At 32.0% G+C, this 20,271-nt stretch overlaps 1 protein-coding gene across 1 annotated transcript in view; it reads right to left on the reverse strand.

Moving 5' to 3' along the window:
• Nucleotides 1-2,381: 2,381 nt before the first annotated feature.
• The window catches only part of LOC124353382 (paired box pox-neuro protein), a 38,568-nt gene continuing 20,678 nt past the window's right edge, over nt 2,382-20,271 (reverse strand). The window contains exons 2-4 of the mRNA XM_046803226.1: nt 10,150-10,370; nt 7,011-7,197; nt 2,382-4,060 (exon numbers count right to left, since the gene is read on the reverse strand). Coding sequence (XP_046659182.1) covers nt 3,741-4,060; nt 7,011-7,197; nt 10,150-10,370 — 728 coding nt within the window. The 3' untranslated portion in view covers nt 2,382-3,740. The remainder of the gene's footprint in view (nt 4,061-7,010; nt 7,198-10,149; nt 10,371-20,271) is intronic.

The raw sequence follows: 20,271 nt of genomic DNA on the forward strand, positions 1-20,271 counted from the left end.
ATTAAACACATGTTTGATCTTTCATAACAAATGTTTACACAGATCAGTATATATTACATTTATTTAACATGCTTTTTTCACTATTAACATTTTTATTTTCTGTAGTACATGCCTTAAAGGATTTTTTTAAATTTAGAGACCAGTTTGGCGTAACCCGGAGGAATATTAGAAATACGGATATGCCTATGTGTTAACCAGGAACCCTAAGAATGTCCACATACAGTTTCAGTACAATCGGTCATTTGGTTTTACGTGATTGAGTAAAACGAGCGCGCGCGCGCGCACGCACGCACACACACACACACACACACACACACACACACACACACACACACACACACACACACACACACACACACACAAATGCACACGAATATGCTTGTGTATTTGTCTACTTAGACATAACAAGTATTTAAACAACTTTTAGGATGGATCAAGAAGGGTACATTCTACTATATTTTCCGTATTAACGTGTTTGATACAATGTTAAATTACTACAGTAAAGAAAGGGAAGTCAATGTTATTCGTTACTTTTTTGCTGCTTCCGAAGGAATAAAAAAGAAAACCTTTACTTCATTAACTGTCATACATAAATGTTTAAACGTGTGTTTTAAATACCTTGAAGAAAACACATTAATGTATTAACACACTGCAGAAGGAGGTTTAGTGTGATATTGAATCTAAAAAACAGCTGGTTTAGAGACAATTGAAACTCTAGCCATATTTTGTTTGTCCCTAATTCCCGAATTGGTAACTGCATAAGTACTTCCATCATTGTTTGTCTGACTTAATGCATACAATCGACTAGCACTCAAAACACTTGTGTTCAGTAGTCTACTAATATTCATGAAATGGTCGTTATAACCCTTATGTACCCGTTACACTTTATACTCACTTTCTTTGAACTTTGTTTCATATCAAAATGTTAAACACTAATATAAAAGTGCAAATAAAAGAATCATCAATACTTTCTATTCGTAACTTTACTGCTGCACACGAGTAACTAAAACAATAGAAGTAAATTTAACTTAATAACAATCGATCAAAAAATTGATTGTTGCAGGTGAATTTATTTTATGGCTTTAAATACTAACTTTAATATTGTACACACTTGTTATTTTTTATTATTATATATGTTAAGTAATAATTTTCAAATTATTATTTTGTATACTGCCTCTCTGTGCATAAACTCCTCCAGTAATGTCATAATCGTTAATTCTGTGGCAAATGGCAGTACAAAAGAAATGGTAGATTAGTGAATCTCGTTTCGAGTAGACTGTTCTAGTAGACAATTTCTGTTCTTTTTTTTGTTTTGTTTGTTTTAATTGAAAACTTTTAGTAAATCGGTGCTTACACGTTTTAAATGTGGACTGTTTGTTGGTAAAATCGAGATATATTGTATACTATTTTTAATCTCTAGAAACGTTACATCTTAGCGAGTTATAACTACTATCAATATATTAAAGAATTTGGTGCTGATGATCAAGAATATGGATTTGTTAAAAATATAAGCTGTGCAATTAGCCTACTGAAACTAAAAATTTAACCAAGTTTGTCAATGAAGTTTTAAATGTGGTATCAGTTGTAGAAATATTACTTATGGAGTCTATTATGAAAGAAAGTATAGGCTAAATTTTCCCATCTATTGGCTACCACGACCTTAAGCTTTTATTGTATTTCCACACAGTTAAACTGTAAATAAATGTTAATTATAATGGGCCTAATGTGGTGTTTAATTAAAAAGAAACTAAATCACACATGTTCGTATTATTTCAGTTCGATTCTTTTAATTATGTCTACATTCGCCTATATGCCTATTTAATTGTGGCGATACTCATAACTTATGCCTATAATATTGGTGTTTATAGATGTCAAACATTCAATAAATTTCTATGATTGAACGTTACAAACAACACAAATACTGCGATGGAGACTATAGAACTCACACGAGCTCATAACATAAATGTTATGTTATTTTCTAGTAATACTCTTTCGTAGATTTTTTCATTACACATCATTTGTTTTTCGTTTGTTTGTGATTATGTTTACTCTATGGAAATTTTCCGAACACGTTAACTAGCTTTGCAATTTCGTTGAACAGGCAACAAACCCTCATAAGAAATATTCAACTATTCGATAGCACAATCTAAAAACTAATCAATGAAAATTAAAGTGCGCATAAATCCGTGGCATGATTCTAATTTATCTTCTACCGCACACTTCAACCATTGTCATCCAAGATTAGCGAATGCAATTAAAAAGCTTAGTTATAAAAGGTTTAATGTATCCAAACAAAATTCCCATGAAACAAACAGAATAATACTACTACAAATACATAAAGAAGTAATATCACTCTGAGTTTTACTCAAGGAAGGGTCTTAAATAAAACTATGCACACAATTATTAAGTATTTACTTATTTTATACATCCATACGAACTTATAACTTTACAAACTTATAGACTCTACGACTAGTGTTTCCCTGCATTCATGTATATGAAAAAAAAGATATTGCATACTATAGCGTAATTGTTTCGTTTATCGTCTTAAAATCACCAATTTGTAGCTTTGGTAAATGGAATTAGATAAAGTTAAACATTGTATTTGTACATTTCCGAATATTTTTTTCTTAATATCTCATAAGAACTTATAATTATCAAACAGTACAATTATCTACAAATTAAAATATTTTGTGTATCACACTACACGAAAGTAATTAATTCTATAACACAATTACAAATTACAGCTCTGTAACATAAACCAACAGTAGAAAGTAAAATTGTGTGGAACGTCTTTGCAAATGACATACTTCAAATCAAAAGTGTCTACAAACACCCAACAATTTAAAAATGAAATAATTAGTCTACTTCTTACAGTCACTAGTTTGTTTTACAACACAACTACAAACAGCTAATTCTATGTTCTCGTAATCTTACTGTATTACTCGTATTACACTTTAAAACTAAAGCAATAGTCTCTTATTCAAAGTACTTATTAAGGTGGATAAAAGTACACAAATTTAAAGATGTTGTAGTTTTAATGTAGTTCTTTGGAAAAGTTTACGTCGGCCATCAATTAAATTTCTGAGTACCGTTTAGCTATACAAATTTAGTGTTGTTTTCTATTTACCCATCTGTTGAACAGCTCATCGTTTAACTTATCAATTTATAACATAAAGCAAATTATGACAAATTTGTATTTTGCTTTACCTTTAAAAAAAACTATTTAATCGTGATAATGATTTTGAATTCTTGATAATAATAATTAAGTATTGCTTGAGTGAATAATGACACAATGAGACTTTAAAAATTATTTCGCATCAAGAATAAATGTAATTAATTTAAAATATAATTTAAAGAGAACAACTGTGTTGCCTGATTTTCAAGATTTCTTTGGCTAAAATGTACAACTAAAATTGGACAATGAGACTTTTAAAACCATTTCGCAACAAGAATTTGTAGTTTATTTAAATTGTAATTCAAAAAGAGCAACCGTGTTGCCTAGTTTGCAAGATTACTTTAGCTAAAATGTACAATTAAATTCGGATATTTAAAAATTACCACTAAAGTCGTTATAGTTAATTATGTTCTCCTGTTATATTGTATTTTATCGATTTAAAAAAACTGTAACTGTTATGTAGGCCTAACAGAGGCCTGGTAGGGAGCCTTACAGACTAATGATGAATATGACGCAATAATATACACAGATTTCTGAGGTAAGAAATTCGAACAGCCTGTAGCTCTCACTGGTGCCTAGTCTGCAGACCGCAGGTGCAGGAGCGATCCAGGAGTAGACCGCAGGGAGGGTAGACCAGCAGGAGGCTCTGGACGGAGAGAGCGGGGGGCCGCGCCCTCTTGGTGGGTGACTTGGCGAGGATGGCCTCTATGGAGTAAGGACTGGGGTGCTGTTTAGGCTCGGGCTCGGGGCCAGGAGAGTCACCACCGTCACTCTCACTGCTACAAGTGTCCAGGGGTTGATGCTGCCAGGGAGGTGGTGCCAGGGAGTAGTGACGGTACGCGGGCTCAGGGAACACTCTACTCTCGTGTGCATCCATTCCTGCAACTGCACAGAGAAATATACAGTAGAGTTCCACAAGAGGTGGAAAATGTAGAGTGAACTTTTCAACAATACTTCGTCATTTAGATATAAAATACAGTATGTTTTAGGGAAAAGGGTTATAAGCTCATTGGAAAAGAAGTAAAGTTCTATCATAATAACAATCTATTAATCGTCTGAGGGATCTAAACTGTCTTGGAGAAAAACTACCAAACGCAATTGAATTTTTTTTATTTACCAGAGAATCCAAACCTGTGAGCTCCCGCTTAACCCTTAAACTACGGCGAATGTCAAATAAGTGCTAAAACCTTCTTTTTTATTTCAATAGAATCTTTCACTTCTGAAGCCATCCCAAACGTGACTACTTTTGTTTTTATTTACATTTACTTTTAATTAAAATTGATCTTATCCATGGATGTGAGGTATAAACCAGTATTGAACCACTAAAATTATCGGTTTTAATACAATCTAGATTTTATTTTAACATAATAATTTATTTTGGATCTGCATATCTCCTTATCACTATAGCCCCAGTGATCTTTTCACCTTTGCCACGAGTCCTGTAAACAAAGCCGGACAAACAAACGTCACCTGCACTGTAACGTCACGGCACGGAGCCATAGATATCCCATTACCCATGACTGATGGGCGACACGTCATGGCGTGTCGTAGTGGCGTGACCCTAGGTCCTCTGGCCCGGAGCGACACGCCGAGTGTCCTGCTCAAGCGGCGATCCTATCTCTCGCGTGACCCTCCGTTAATTGGAAATAAAAACAGTAACTAAGTACAGACCGTCCGGGTCGATACAATGCTATACAGACAACTAGCTTGCCGCTGTACGCGTGGGCCTAATAAAGTACACTATTCAGACAAATGGCAATGTACAGTACATGGCGCGTACATTTGGAATCAACGAGGACCCCATACCCCGGCATCGTTCTAGAATTAATCTCACTTATTCGTGTTCCGAACAACAAATGTACATTTTACATGTCATCCGTTTTCCGATACTTGCTGTCTCACAAATAAAACAACTCAACTCAATTCATTTATTGTCAAACAATATAAAACGCATGGACAATCGTCAAAATACATGTATATACCATGTAGTATATAAAGGTAATATATCAATACAGAGTTGCCCATGAAACCTAAAATAAGCTAAACTACATTATGGAGGTCTACATTTTTTTCTCTTCTAGGTATTCTCGAACACTGTGCTATAGCATAATACATATTGATTAACATTTTCATGCATAGTATATATTAGGCAAATTGTTTTATTTTTTAGGGCAGAATGTGGATTATAAAAAGTAAACAATGACCAATTTCTTTTTGCAATATACTTTCAAAACTATGGTTTTTAAGAAGCTCAATTCATATTAAAAACTGTACTGAAATAATCAATTAGTCAAATGTGATATAATGAACAATAATTATTATCTAATGTACGTTTTGAAAATCCGACTTTGTCTTTGACCCTTTTGGGATCTTAAGCTCGTAGAGCCCGGTTACCGATTTGGGATCTGACTTTGTCTTAGATGTATTATTTTTTTTTTATTTAATTAAATTTCTTAAATACTTTGGAAGAGGAGAACAAAGCTCCTCAGTTGCTCATTTATAGTATTGTTGTATAGTCAAACAAATTAAAATGTTTGTAACAATTTAGTTTTAACCTTTCTTTTTGCAATATACTTTCAAAACTGAGGTTTTTAAGAAGCTTAATTCGTATTAAAAACTGTACTGGAATAATCAAGTAGTGAAATGTGATGTAATGAACAATAATTCTGTACAGAAAATCTAATTACTATTAAAATTGCATTCGCCGTTACAATTACTTAAGAGTTGGGAAAAGTAATGAAACTACTTCTTACTATAATGCTGTTCATGTGTTATTTTTATGTTTACACATAAAGCGAAAGCATTGAAATAATTTGGATCAATTCTTTAGCGACGTTTTCTAATCATCCTTGGATAGTCTATTGTTTCATAACATTGTGAGCACGTCTGGCATGACTGTGTTGATAAGAGCGACCAGAACAACAGTAGATTATGAAGGGGTGTTTATGGATACAAGTACACAAAGCAAATAAACAAATTTTAATCTAACAAACTTTCACGTTAACCATTGCAAATCTTTAGATTGTTGGTTATTGTTATAAATAAAACCTAAATCTGTCTCAAAGATGTAATAAACTGTTTATGTGTAGTTCCAGGGAAACGTGTAACTGAAAAATATTACTTTAAATGTTTATTCATAAGATAAAAGGGCATTATGCCTTCCAAATGGTAGTTATTATACTAATTTGGAAATATAAGTTCTTTCAGTCCTAGGCAAGGTTATATCGTAGTTTACTCCTAAAACACAACCTAAGTAAACTAACCTAACCTACGTACCTTACCAACAAAACGTTTATAGATTGCCACGTTGATTTTATGAGGCAATCGAAACATACCGTGAATTAACGGATAAGTCCGACGAGCAATAAAGTGCGGTACACATAATGCATTTAGAATTCTGTTGCACAGAAAGCTGAATGATGTACTTGCAACACTTGAAAGCTTACACTGAATTTTATTCTATTCTTCTCGTACTACTATACAGTATTTTCCCTATTGAAATCCAAGATAATACCTACTCAGTAAAAAATACACTGCTTAAAGTAAAATTTCAAGTAATTTATAACATTATTATTATTTTGTTTTGAACATTCTACCTGGCATATTGTTAATTTTGAACAAATTTACACACAATTTTTTTCAAGTGTAATTAAATGTTTTAAACCACTAGATGCAATTTGATTTGGTAAGATTAAATTTATTTATAGACACGAAAATATTAATAAAGCCAAGATACACAGATGTAATTTTTGAATATCTAGAATTAGAACAATGCGGAAGGGGGAGGGTACTGTAGAGAGATCGATCCCCACCGTTGCGAGGGGGGGACACTCACCAGGGGGCGGGTCTGGCCAGGCGCCGCTGTTGCGCAGGATTCGGTTCACGGAGCTGACGCTGGGGATGGCCTGGGGGTCGCAAATCTTCTGAGCCAGCAACTGCTCGCGAATCTCCCACGCAAACATGCCAGGATTGTCCTGCTTACACCTGAGAATCTTCTTCACTACTGTCGGTGTCGCCACTTGCTGTCAACACAAACACTTTACAGTGAGATAACACTCTAACAACTTTACTACATAGAGTAACATTGAGATATTCTGATATTTGTAAAGAAGTCGGAATATCGCCAGATATACATCTAAAGTACCATACCAGTGAATATTAATTCAGATTCCAATGGTTTAAGGAATAGCAACTTGAATCTTCCACACTATAAAGTAATTCATGGTGACTTCAGAGATGTATAAAACTCATTTCTCAAGCATACAAAAATGGCAAGTCCAAACCGACCGGAATCTGAACATTAATAAAATAGCTGAGTAGCAATTGCAGTAATGGAATTCAAACGGGTAGTAATTGAATGAATGAATTTGGAATATTTTTATTCATTTATCCAAGGAGAAAACTAGTAAACTAGAAAAGCCCATATCCCAATCAATGTCGGATACAAACGAGGGGCCATTTCGCTCTCCGAGATTTCAAAAGGACGTTTTTATGAGAAAAATACTTGTAATGTATCCACTCTAAATTTAAATTAACTTAACTTTATGCATTTTTACAATATGGAAGAATAACTGATAGATTTCAGAAGTTGAAAGAAACACAATTAATTTCAGGCATACATCTTAATGTTACCACGTAGGTTTTTAAAAGGAACACATGTTTGTTCTCTAACCATCAAAGGTTCTTCACCTGAGGTTTTGAAAGTTTGTACAAATATTCAGATCCCATGGGTTGCTATGGAGGGGGTGCTACGAAGTTGCATATAAACATTAATGTTACTACTTTGTTAATTCTTTGTTCCACCTTCCTTCACATTTTACTGGAATTTGAAGCCAAACATCCGTATCTATAGATACTCGAAACAACCAATGACAATAATTATTTATCCAAGAAATGCTTGGGGGTAAATTTTAAAAAGCGTTGGGCTATGGTGTCTAATAAAACATATGTATTCATGCAATTCATTCATTTATTTTGCATCCATCTTTAAACCATATACTTTAAACTTGGCAAAAGGAACACAATGTAGTCTATAAATAACAGGGATTTTACCCCCCATTAAGTTTACGAGGAAAACGAAACGAATAAATTATTTAAAACGTACCTGAGGCATATAAAAAAATACCGACGTACTTTTTAAATGCCTTTTATATTATTACAATACTTGTATTATCAATAGTTTGCTTTCAGTAAAATTGTTCTCCACAAATTGTAGTGGCGCTATTTGGTACAACACGAAATGCGAAATGTGGTTCCACTTGTTCAAAAGATACAGAAGCCTGTTATTAAAATAATACATCACATTTAAATTTAGCCCTCCAAACTTTGAAACAGAGATATTCAATTCTTAGTTGGATCTGACAGTAATTCGAGGCTGGAGGTCGTGTCGCGGCGGTCGCATTTACTAGGTTGACGTCTTCATCTACCCTGCCATTAGCCAGGAGGGTGGCTCGCCAGGGGTGGACAGGTGAGGGCTAATAGCACTTCTTCACCCTTCCCTAATCACATGTTGAACTTGCTCATATCTCTGCGGGTGCGGACCTCACGGTTCGTGCTCCCTGCACCTGTACCGCGGAGTCTACAGTTCTGGAGATGCGATCAGTGCCTCGAGTCAGACCATGCGAATATCATCTACCGCCATCTTATCAGCCCTACATACAGTTCAACAATGGGCTGGCTTTCTCCCTTGTTCCGTAAACAATCATGCAGATTCACTATTTCATTTTCCATGTTTATTAAGTGTGCTTTTCCATAGTATCCTTTGTACAGTATAATAGTCATGAGCTAACTTTCATACAACGTTCAGTGCGAAAACGCAATGTACAACATAGGGAACCTTATTTATTTAAAAAGAAATTAGTCTAGGCTGCGTACACTAAATAAATAATGTTTCGATAATACCTGTTGGATTGTATCTTATTCATATCATATTTGGTGAGTTGATGATATTCAATATAAGAGGGAATCAAAAAAAGGTTACCGTTATCCCTAATAATGTTAGACCGTTGTACGCACAGTAACAGGAAATCAGTATATCTAGGTCAGTAGGACTTACATCTGGCGTACTAAGACCTTTGCGAGGATTTTCCCTTAAAACGCCTGTTAACATAAAACCTAATTTAGTAGTTTAGCCTTCAAATTAGTGGAACATACATATGAAAATTTAACGAATGTCAAAACCACTATATTGGACCAACCGACCGATCCTTTTAAATTAGATTTAATAAACATATGAAAAAGCCTTGAAAACATAATCAAGTTCAAAATATGATGATAATTTAAATACATACATACACGAATATTGAAAACAATCTCGAAATTCTATACATCTCGTGCAAGAAAAAGTCACCTAATATCAACTTAAGAACATTTTGAAATTTGTAAAAGTGCCACAATCAATCCCAATGTATTGTTAAATAACAAAAATGTTTAAAGTATTATTAAGTAGACTTTAAAATAACAAAGATGTTTTAACAATAAATGTATTAAATGGCAAAGATGTTATCACAAGAATGTATTATTTGATAGACTTAAATAAGAAAAACCTTTTCGAAAAATGTATTATTTAACGGCATTTAAACAGTATCCATTATTCACAAATAAATAAAATACCAAATTTACCTACGAAACATGCTTGACTGCTTATTTTTATTGTCTTTAATGTACCTTTAGATGGATTCAGAGGATTCAATATGTACATAGTACAAATAAAAATAAACAAAAGTATTACAAATTGTTTATTTTGTAAAGCCAAAACCTAATGAAAGTCTCCCTTTCATAATATCTAAATGAAAAGAAAATAATTTTAAAAAATTAAGCAGTGTAATGGCGGGAAAAACGTTATTAATCTTCAAATGGATATTAAGTTTGCTAGCGTTATGTTTTAGTGAGTGAACCCTTGAGGAAGGGTTGTTCCACAATGGCAAATCCTAAAACGTTTCAATGATTCATCGTCATTTATAAACAGAACTCACCTTAGTCTTGCTGCCGCCGATGCTGCCTGGGCGGATACTCCCCGTCTCGTAGAACCTGGTAAGTATCTTGGAGACACACCCGTGGCTGACCAACAGCTGCCGCGAGATGTCACAAGGTCGCACCCCCATCAGGGCGAGTTCCACGATGCGGCGGCGTACACAGTCGGGCAAGGGACGGCCGTTCACGAACACGCCGCCCAGCTGATTCACCCCCGCCTGCCCTGAGTAATGCAACACACATTAGTATTTAACTACAAACCATAATTACTATTATTGACTAACCTGATATTTCAGAATGACTGTTCTTAACGCGAGTTCGTCGCGGTCATGAATTATAATTTACCCAATGTAAGAGGTTTAATTTCAGTTTTTAATTTAAGTACAAAATTTTTATTTTTTATTTAGCAAATTGTTTCGGAAATAAATTTTATTACAATATTAATACCTTCACATGACATGGATCTGAGTCCTAAACACTCGAATCACTCTACTTTGACTTGAAAAGTGTGACGAAGGTTGTATAAACCTTATTTATATATTTAACTAAATTTATATAGTATAATCATTTCTGGATGCAATAAACGTATTCAAAATGTAATCAATTATACACACGTTTCATTACACTAGAACTAATACTGTTGCTTACCCAAAAGCATATATGAATAGTAAAAAAGCATTATTTTATTTGAAGATTTATCAGCGATGTAAGGCACCTGTTTATGTTAAGAATCAAAAATCTATTTTTGTTTGGGTGTAATGGGTTTGTGAATTCTCCCAGGTAACTTATAAAATTGTTCTATTTGGGGACGTAGCCAAGTTATTACATTTGGAAAAATTGTTTTCAAATGTCTTGTATATTTATTTCAATACTCGCAAATTTATTTACCGAAGACAATGTCATTTTTAATTGCAATTACCTCAACACGGACTAACGAACTTTAATATATTAACAAATAGATTATAATAATATAACTGATAATTAAAATAAAATTTAAAATAATTCTATAACATTTTAACAAAAAGTATAACTTTAAAACTGTTTTTTGTAAAATCTAAGAAATTTTATTGAAATCTAGTAAAATCCACCACATACATACCATAATCGTTGATAAACAGACGTCGAGTTCAAAGTATACGTTTCATGTATATCACATGATTAAGGGAAGAATATTTTTGTAATCCGTGACCTTTAACAACCCATGATAGCTATTAAACTATTGTAACTTATGATTGAGAGCACGTCAATTAAGTGGCTTACGAGCGGAGATTGTTAACGTTGGTAAATTAATCATCTAGAATCTAATAAGTATGTACAATTTATGTCGGGGAAGTCAATTACTGTAGTACCGTACAATTACTAGGAGAAACGCGTTTAGCTTAAAACAATATAAGCTCTAAACAAGTTTCCTTAGTGTGTGAGTGTGTGTAATTATTGTGTAATTATATATATATATATATATATATATATATATATATATATATATATATATATATAATTTTTCAATAAATATTGAATCACGAAAAGTACTTGCTCCACCGGGACTCCGTTGTATATATGAAATCCAGTAAAAGAAAGATCAAAAGACTTCTTAAAATGCCCTTTAATTTTTCCAATTTATCGTTGTCAAAAGCGTAAAAACATCGTTTTAAATTGTAGTTAAATTAACAAAACGTAAATATACTATGGAGACTATATGCCTCATAAAATTTCAGGGGAATCTATAAATTCCGCAGTAAATTTACATCATCTAAACATTTAAAAGGTATATTATCATCTTGGTTTATAGTACACTGTAATGAAATACACCATCACGCCTGTTGTATTTATTATCATACGACCATGTTCACAAGTATTAAACTAGATAATTATAAACAACTCCAACATTTTAAACTTTATGTTTATGTGTTGCTCGCCCAAATATTACACAATTACTTTAAATTTACAGCATCGATAATATCTTTACGCTTCAATATAAATTATTTAAGCTCTAACAGGAGTTAATTAATATCACCACAATTAGCATCTAACTTTTAATTATTTAAGCAATAAAAACACCACTGATTACAGCCGCGATGTTTTAAAACAAAACTACAACCGCTTATGATATTAACTCCAGTGTTCCATCGATAAAACAAATTAAATATTTATTTACATTAGATATTTAATAATATGTAAATGTTTATCTGTTTGGTCCTCTCTCTACACAAATTGATGTTCGTTATCAACGCAAAGATAAAACATTGCAGATAATTGATTTCTCTTCTTCCAAAATTATAAAATAAAGATTTGTTAGTTGCAAAATTAAAATACACTCGTAAATGGTTTGTATATTTCTCTGTAATTATTTATAACAAATTTTATTCGGTTTGCAAAGTCCAGTCTGAATTCTCTTTAATACAATATCTATAATCTCTGTAGCCAAGATGTATTACGAACAGTATATTTTTCTCACGTTCAATCGATTTTGGGGTACGGGTTAATGTTCTGGGGTCCATCCAGCGTAGTAAATTTTAATAGAGTTTTTGCCCTCCAGAAATGGTGTTTGCGAATCATCTCAGGACGTAGGAGATTCGAAACTTGTAAACCTCTTTTCGGTGAATTAAAAATACTTACTCTGGCGGGTCTGGTGGGGTACGAACTATGCTCTTTTGTTAAGGGCAATCCAAAGCTTTTTGTAAGCAATGGATACTACCATCAGTATCCGACCAGATCAAGAGAGCTGATATCTGTAGCTGCACATAGTACCAGCGCATTTGAGAGGGATCCATACCATTTGGGTGCAAAAGCTTTCAATGCATTGCCATTGAATATTAAAACTGAGCAGAATCTACGTTTATTAAAAAAAAAATTATGGTTGCCTATAAAGTCGGTTTTACGGGCGAAGATTTTACGTGACAACGTCTTTTTCTCGGTAGAATATTTATTGATATGAATATTATTAAATTGCACAATAGGAACAAGGAATTGAATGAAAATAAGAATTGCACAAATTTTAACTATAGAAATATATTTTGTTTACTAAAACATTGTACATAATTTGAAATTAATTAAAATTTGTTATTGTAAATGGTAAAGTTGAATAAAACATTTACTAAAATTGGAATTTGAAATTCTTGCTGAACACAGTTAAAAATTCTAACTCCGCGCGTGGTGATTGGTCGGTTTAGTTCGTTTGTTTGGTCGCACTGTTATGACAGATTAGAGGTTATAATTTGTTATTTTAAATGTTTGACTAGCAATACGCGCTGTTTCTTCTCAATCGACTGAATTACGATTGATTGCAGAGTGATTTAAACTAATAATTTACTTAACACTATCAACATTTGTCAATAGTATGACATAACCTATAAACTCAGTTTCTCAACTTTTGTGTCAATCTAACAATTAATCAATCAATCATAGTTTACGATAATGAAATATCAGTGTACAATTATTTACCTTTATTGTTGTAGTTGTTGTAAATGACAAATCTAAGCACTCCACATTTTCACGAATAAACATAGTTATCTGCTTTATCCCGTGCGGCGGACCCACAGTTATCTGCTTTATCCCCTGCGGATCCCGTGCGGCGGACCCACTGGACGGGCATCGTAACGTTACCGGGCGTTACACTTTTTCATGAGTGACTCCGAGCCGCAACCTAATTTAAGACGTTGTCACGTCAAAAAACTAAAGATACACTTTCTTGATAAATGTTTTTACTGTGTAAGAGATTTATTAGGTTAGATATAGTTTTTAATATTTGACGTGTAATGTAAAAATGTATTTTGCATTTCCGAATAAAGATCTTGAATCTTCTTTATATATATATATATATATATATATATATATATATATATATATATATATATATTTACGTTAAATTGTATAAATGGCAATAGCCTTATTTAATTTCAATAAACATTGAATCACAAAAAGTACTTGCTCCGCCGGGAGTCGAACCCGGATCTCTCACTTGCCGGGTGAATGTGCTACCATTACACTACAGAGCGCTTACTTTTTCCGATTCAATTATTTTGTATTTAGCCGTATCTGTCACATATGCGTTTAAATAAGCAAACTAACATATGATCGGAAGACCAAACACCTGTCAAACGACTTTTATTTACGTTAAATTGTATAAATGGCAATAGCCTTATTTAATTTCAATAAACATTGAATCACAAAAAGTACTTGCTCCGCCGGGAGTCGAACCCGGATCTCTCACTTGCCGGGTGAATGTGCTACCATTACACCACAGAGCGCTTACTTTTTCTGATTCAATTATTTTGTACTTGGCCGTATCTGTCACATATGCGTTTAAATAAGCAAACTAACATATGATCGGAAGACCAAACACCTGTCAAACGACTTTTATTTACGTTAAATTGTATAAATGGCAATGTATATATATATAAGTAGATATGAATATGGCGGTTCTGGCGCACTTTTGGGACAGTCAGAAAATCAATGTAAAATACTGTCCATTGAACAATAAACAAATCTAAGAAATCTAACAGGAAAGCACGAATGTTAAATAACCGAATCTTTAGCTGTTTGCTTCTACTTTCTTAAGCTGTTTTATAAAAAATCAAGAAATCAAAAATTTTACTGGATTTCTCTAATATCGTTCTTAATCACGTCATATGATAAAAATTTCTCAGAAACCACAACCACATAACAAATTGCGTTTGTAACAGCATTTTGAAAATCCATATTGATAATTATATCGTTCTTTGAACTAGAAATATTTGTCAAACTCTTTGTTGTATCAATGACATAAATGGGTCTATTTGCTATAAATTCTTTGGGGTTGTAATACATTTCCATATTTTTGTAGTAAACTTTCTTAAAATCTTGATACATCTGATACATGATTCTGAAAATACCACCGGAAATGTTTAAATTTTGTAATTCATCTGGATAATAAGAACCATTCAATTTTACTCTGATATTTTTAACATTCAAACTATCGAACTTTGAAGGATTTTTTTCTTGATTATTCTGTCTATCTGTTTGAAAACCAATGATAACGAACTTGGGATTGAATATATTTCTATAAATATTTGTGATATCGAACGAATAAGTTGTTCCGGAAATACCTTTTTGCTCAATACATTGCCAATCTAGAAAATTAAACGTGATGTTTTGAGATTTTATAATTTCATCAATCAACTGAATTTTACTCGTGGTTTTGTAATCAATCATCGGAACTCTAATGAAAAACTCGTTAATTGTAATTTTGCCATCAACAGGCATAACATTTCCAGTTGCAGTCTTCAGAATCACATCATCGTCTTCAGCTCTTATGAAACTAATGTAAAATCCACCTTTATAGATTGGAAAATTTACATTTTCAAAGAATCCTAAGCCGAAATGTGCTAAATCACCGACCGCTTCAAATTGTCCAAATTTAAAAGTTGATTCAAAACTGTTTGAAAATACATCACTTTTGGAATAACAAATGGTTCCTTTAATAGTGCTTAATTGGCCACAGTTTTCGACTTCTTCTATCAATTTATTGTGTTTTCTTACTTCAATCTTAGAAAATAAAAACGGTATAAAATTATCGATTAATCTAACATTATCAGTTCCAAGATATGCTTGACCATCTTGTTTTGTTAAAGTTCCAGAAATATAAAACTGGAAGTTAGACGAGCAAAAATTATCTCCAAAATCAATATTAAACTCAGTTCTTTTATTCGGTTCATTCAAATGTTGTTTACTAATTGGATAGAAATTTTTAAACTCCGCCCTTTCAATATCGCCTGAATACTTTTTGTAGTCCACCATTTAATAAGAGAAAATTTCAAAATTCTTTTACGAAAATTTTAGTCATGTATAAGTGGATAAGAAAAGATAAAACTCAAACTATTATCTACATTTTGAATAATTTGTGTACCAAATACGTCAAAAATATTTTGTGAATCCATATTTATTAAGCAATAATTTGTTAACAACTTCTTTAAAATCTTTACCATTACTCAGTTCATTCAAAACAAAAACACATAAATGACCACAAATTGGGGGATCTTTATAGTCTTGAATCTGAGAGTCATTGTAGTAGACGCTTGATTTTTTCAAATATTTAATCAATTCTATAGGTGGTTTGTCCTCAATTCTTCCATACGAATCAAAATAACATGCATTCTTATCATTTTTATAATAACAAATCCAATGCGTTCCACTTCCCATAATCGAGTCTAAATTCACAATTCCACATTCAAATTTCTTAACTTTTTCAGGTAATGTATCTCTCATGAAGATTCCTCTAAAATGTTTAATATTTTTGCAGATTTCTTCCAATTCCCCGAATGTTAAAGGTTTAAATTTTTTTTTCAATGTTTGATTTCACGTAATTTAAAGTTTTTTCATCTAATCCAGATCCTGTAACATCTTCCAACTCTTTATCTAACCAATTTAAAATGTTTCGAACAATAGGAATCACATCTTTTTTAACGATTGGAGCAGCTTTACGAACATAAGGAACAACATTTTTAACAACTGGAATATTTTCTCCAAAATCTAATAAATCTTTCAAAAGTCCACCATTTTTTGAGTTCTTTCAACTGATTATAAGAAAATTCTATTCTGGTTCCTTTATTGTTTTTCTTATGTTTTTCGAGTTTATTGTATTGTCTATTTGTTAAAAATATCTTATCTTCACCATTTTTTAGTTGATCTATTTTAAATTGAATACTAACGGGTATTTTCTTCTTAAAAGCGGATTTTATTTTTTCTTTCTGATTTTTGCTGAAATTTACGTTCACCTCCATTTATATAGTTAAAATTTCAAGTTCTCTTCGATTCCCATTCCTAGTTTTCTCTTCAAAAACATTGCTCCAGCTGTTGGAAGCGCAACAAATCTTTCACCTAAACTAGCATCTTTTGATAAAAATCTATCCATTGCCTTATCTTGCAAAACTTTATCTGCGATATGTCTGGAATTTGTGTCTCTATGTTTTGCATAAAAAATATCGTGTTCCATAGCAGCTTGATCTAATTTATTTATACCAGGATCTCCTCTTTTTAGTCTTTTTTCGAGTTTTGTGCCAGGCCCCAGATACTGATAAGTTGGTACGTGTAATTCAAAAGGTAAATTGTTGATAAAATCATTCAAAAGTCCGCTACCTTCAATCATAGATGAACTTATTGCCGGCAAAACTCGTTTTAAATATTTAATTCCATCAGGTTTTTCAATCATTTCATCAAGTTTGTTCGAAATAAAATCTTTAATCGCTTTCTTTTCGTTCAAAAAATTGTTGTTTCCAGCCTTTTCTTGAGCATAAATATAATTTATAATTCCATCGAGTTTTGTCAAATCGTCGATATATCTGTACTCAATCTTATTATCACTGTATTTTCTTATACCAGATCCTTCGATTCGTTTTTCCCAAATTGGTTTAATCAAATTGAGATATTTTTTACCTTTACTTGACTTTGGTTTCTTAGTTGATGGATCATTATTTTTGTAAATTGAATCAGATTTCCATAAAATTTCAGTATACTTTTTCAAGTCTTCTTCAGAATATAAACCGTCTTTTGGAACATCAGTGCCTGTTAATAATCTCCATAAACCTTGAGTTCCTTCATATGTTTTTTCATTAATAATGATATCATTATGCTCAAAATTCACGGGCAAATTTCCAATCATAAAACTTTTCTTTTTTCTGTCCCAATACAAACCAAATTTATCATCCTTCGCTCTAGGAAGGAATTTTCTACCAATTTCACCAATTATTATATCCGTCGTTCCAGGACTTATTGGTTCAACTATGGTAGAGTCTTCAATGATTCGAGGTCTAAATGGTGTTGAAGATGGTAATTTTGGCAATTCAAACTCAGATTCTGGTATCGAAATATCAGCAAATTGTCGTACAACTGGAACCAAATTCATCAAATTTTGATTATCGCTTAAAACATTTTCAATTTTGCCCTCAACATTTTTTATTGCAGATGTTACAGGTTGATTAATTTTTTGAATAAATTCTTGTTCTTTTTCATCAATTCGAATCTGTTCTTTATATTCTTTGATTAATTTCTTTTCTATTTGATCAAGTTTTTTTGCTTCTTCTGAAGTTACGTTCGCCATTTATTTAGGAAAATTTTGAAACGTAAACGTGGAACGTGGAAACGTGAACACGGAACGTAAAACGTGAACGTGGAACGTGAAACACGAACGTGAAACGTAAACACGAACGTAAAACATGAACGTGAAACGTAAACACGAACGTGAAACATGAACGTGAAACATGAACGTGAACGTGGAACGTGAACAGATTTACCGTTTTTCTGTTATTTTCATAATGTAAATAAAAATTAAAGATAATATAAAAATAATTGTAACAAATATTTTATCAAGTAGATTTGTCAGACCACTGAGCAGCATTTATATTAGAAAATTTATTCAGATATTTACCATTTTTAGGCTTCAAAGTTAGATTAATAGTTAAAAATCCGTAGTCTTCCTTCCAAATTTTATCACATAACTCAATAAAGTGGTTAAAACTCATATCAGATCCCACATAATTGTTATAAATCTTTCTCGAATAGTGATCATCTTGCTTAAAAATACACAACATATTCAGGTTATTTCTTATAACTTGTTTATCAACCTTTGAAAAGCATTGGGAAAGATAGATACAAGATATGTTTTTGTGACGGGACATTACGAAATATTCCTTAATAACGTCTTGATTTTCTAAAATACAATCATCAAAAACGATTAACGAATTTGGTTTACATTCGCTTAACGGAACTATGTCCTCAGAAGCATTATAAAAATTTGATATTTTTTTGTTTAAGTTTTTCTCAATATTTTCAAATCTTTCTTGTAATTTTTTATAGGCGTCTTGTTCTAAAGATTTACTAAAAACATACAAATTGGAATAAGGAATCAACCTATTGTAGATAAAATTCAATAATAAAGTTGTTTTTCCACATCCACTTGAACCAACAATTAACAATCTGATTGGTTGATCTTTCTTATTTTCTTCAAACGTTTGAAGTTTTATCTGATCTTTTTGCTTTAAAAATTTCTCCATTTAAATAGAAGATTTTCATCTTGAAGCAACGCTTGCGAAAATGAAGCTGTTCAAGTTGACTTCAGAAAGCTCTAAATTAGTTTTAAACTTGGAACATCCTATACACTTAGAGGAAGAATCAAATTATTTTATCGGTTTAAGCGGTTTTTATTCTGACAATTTTGTAATAAATATTAGTGAAAGTTCTCCTTATTGTATAGGATTTAGTGAGAAGAACATAACAAAATATTATGGTTTAAACAAAGGATATTATACTTTCGATCAAATTAAAAATTCCCTTAAAAATTATCTGAAAACATTCAAACAATCAGATAAATCTTTAAACTTTGACGAAAACAAGTTTGAAATGCAAAAAAATTATCTCTCTAATAAAATTCAAATAAAATCACCAGTAAGAATAATGTTTTCAGCAATTATTGTAGATTTGTTAGGGTTTGTTCAAGAAACTATTGAGCCAAATCAGGTATATTTAGGAAATAAAACGCCAAAATTTAGACCGTTTGATGTAATTGAAGTGCACTGCAATCTCATTGAACCTAGTTTTGAAAATCATACCGAACATCTTCACAAAGAATCTGAAATTTTGTACACTTTTTTCCAAATGTTGCTTATGGATCAAAAATCAGTGAAAAACCGAATGAAATCGATTATATTCCAATTAGAAAAAATATTAAAAGAATTCAAAAAATCGTTCTAACTATACAAGACTCTGAGGGAAATTTATTAAATAATGAGAGTAAAACAACAATATATTTAAGATTGTCGAAAGAATGATGAATCAAGGGGAGCTATTGAATAGCTTACCTTCAAATTTTCAAGAAAACAACTTTTGAATGTATAAATTACAGGAGTCTATCCCATAGACCCCTTAACAATCTTCATCCTGACCCTGTTTTTATCAATGAATCTAGACTTTATACTGAAATAAAAATTACTAGTTAAATTTCTTTTCTATCTAAATGGAGTCAGTTGTAGACCTACTCAATAATCAACTTACATTCAATAATAAAGACATTTGCACGATTGTTGACGAAAACAATGTAATCTGGTTTAAGGCTAAAGATGTTTGTGAAATATTAGGTTATGAAAAAACAAAAC

This window comes from Homalodisca vitripennis, chromosome 2, assembly GCF_021130785.1.
Source record: "Homalodisca vitripennis isolate AUS2020 chromosome 2, UT_GWSS_2.1, whole genome shotgun sequence".
NCBI classification, from domain to species: domain Eukaryota; kingdom Metazoa; phylum Arthropoda; class Insecta; order Hemiptera; family Cicadellidae; genus Homalodisca; species Homalodisca vitripennis.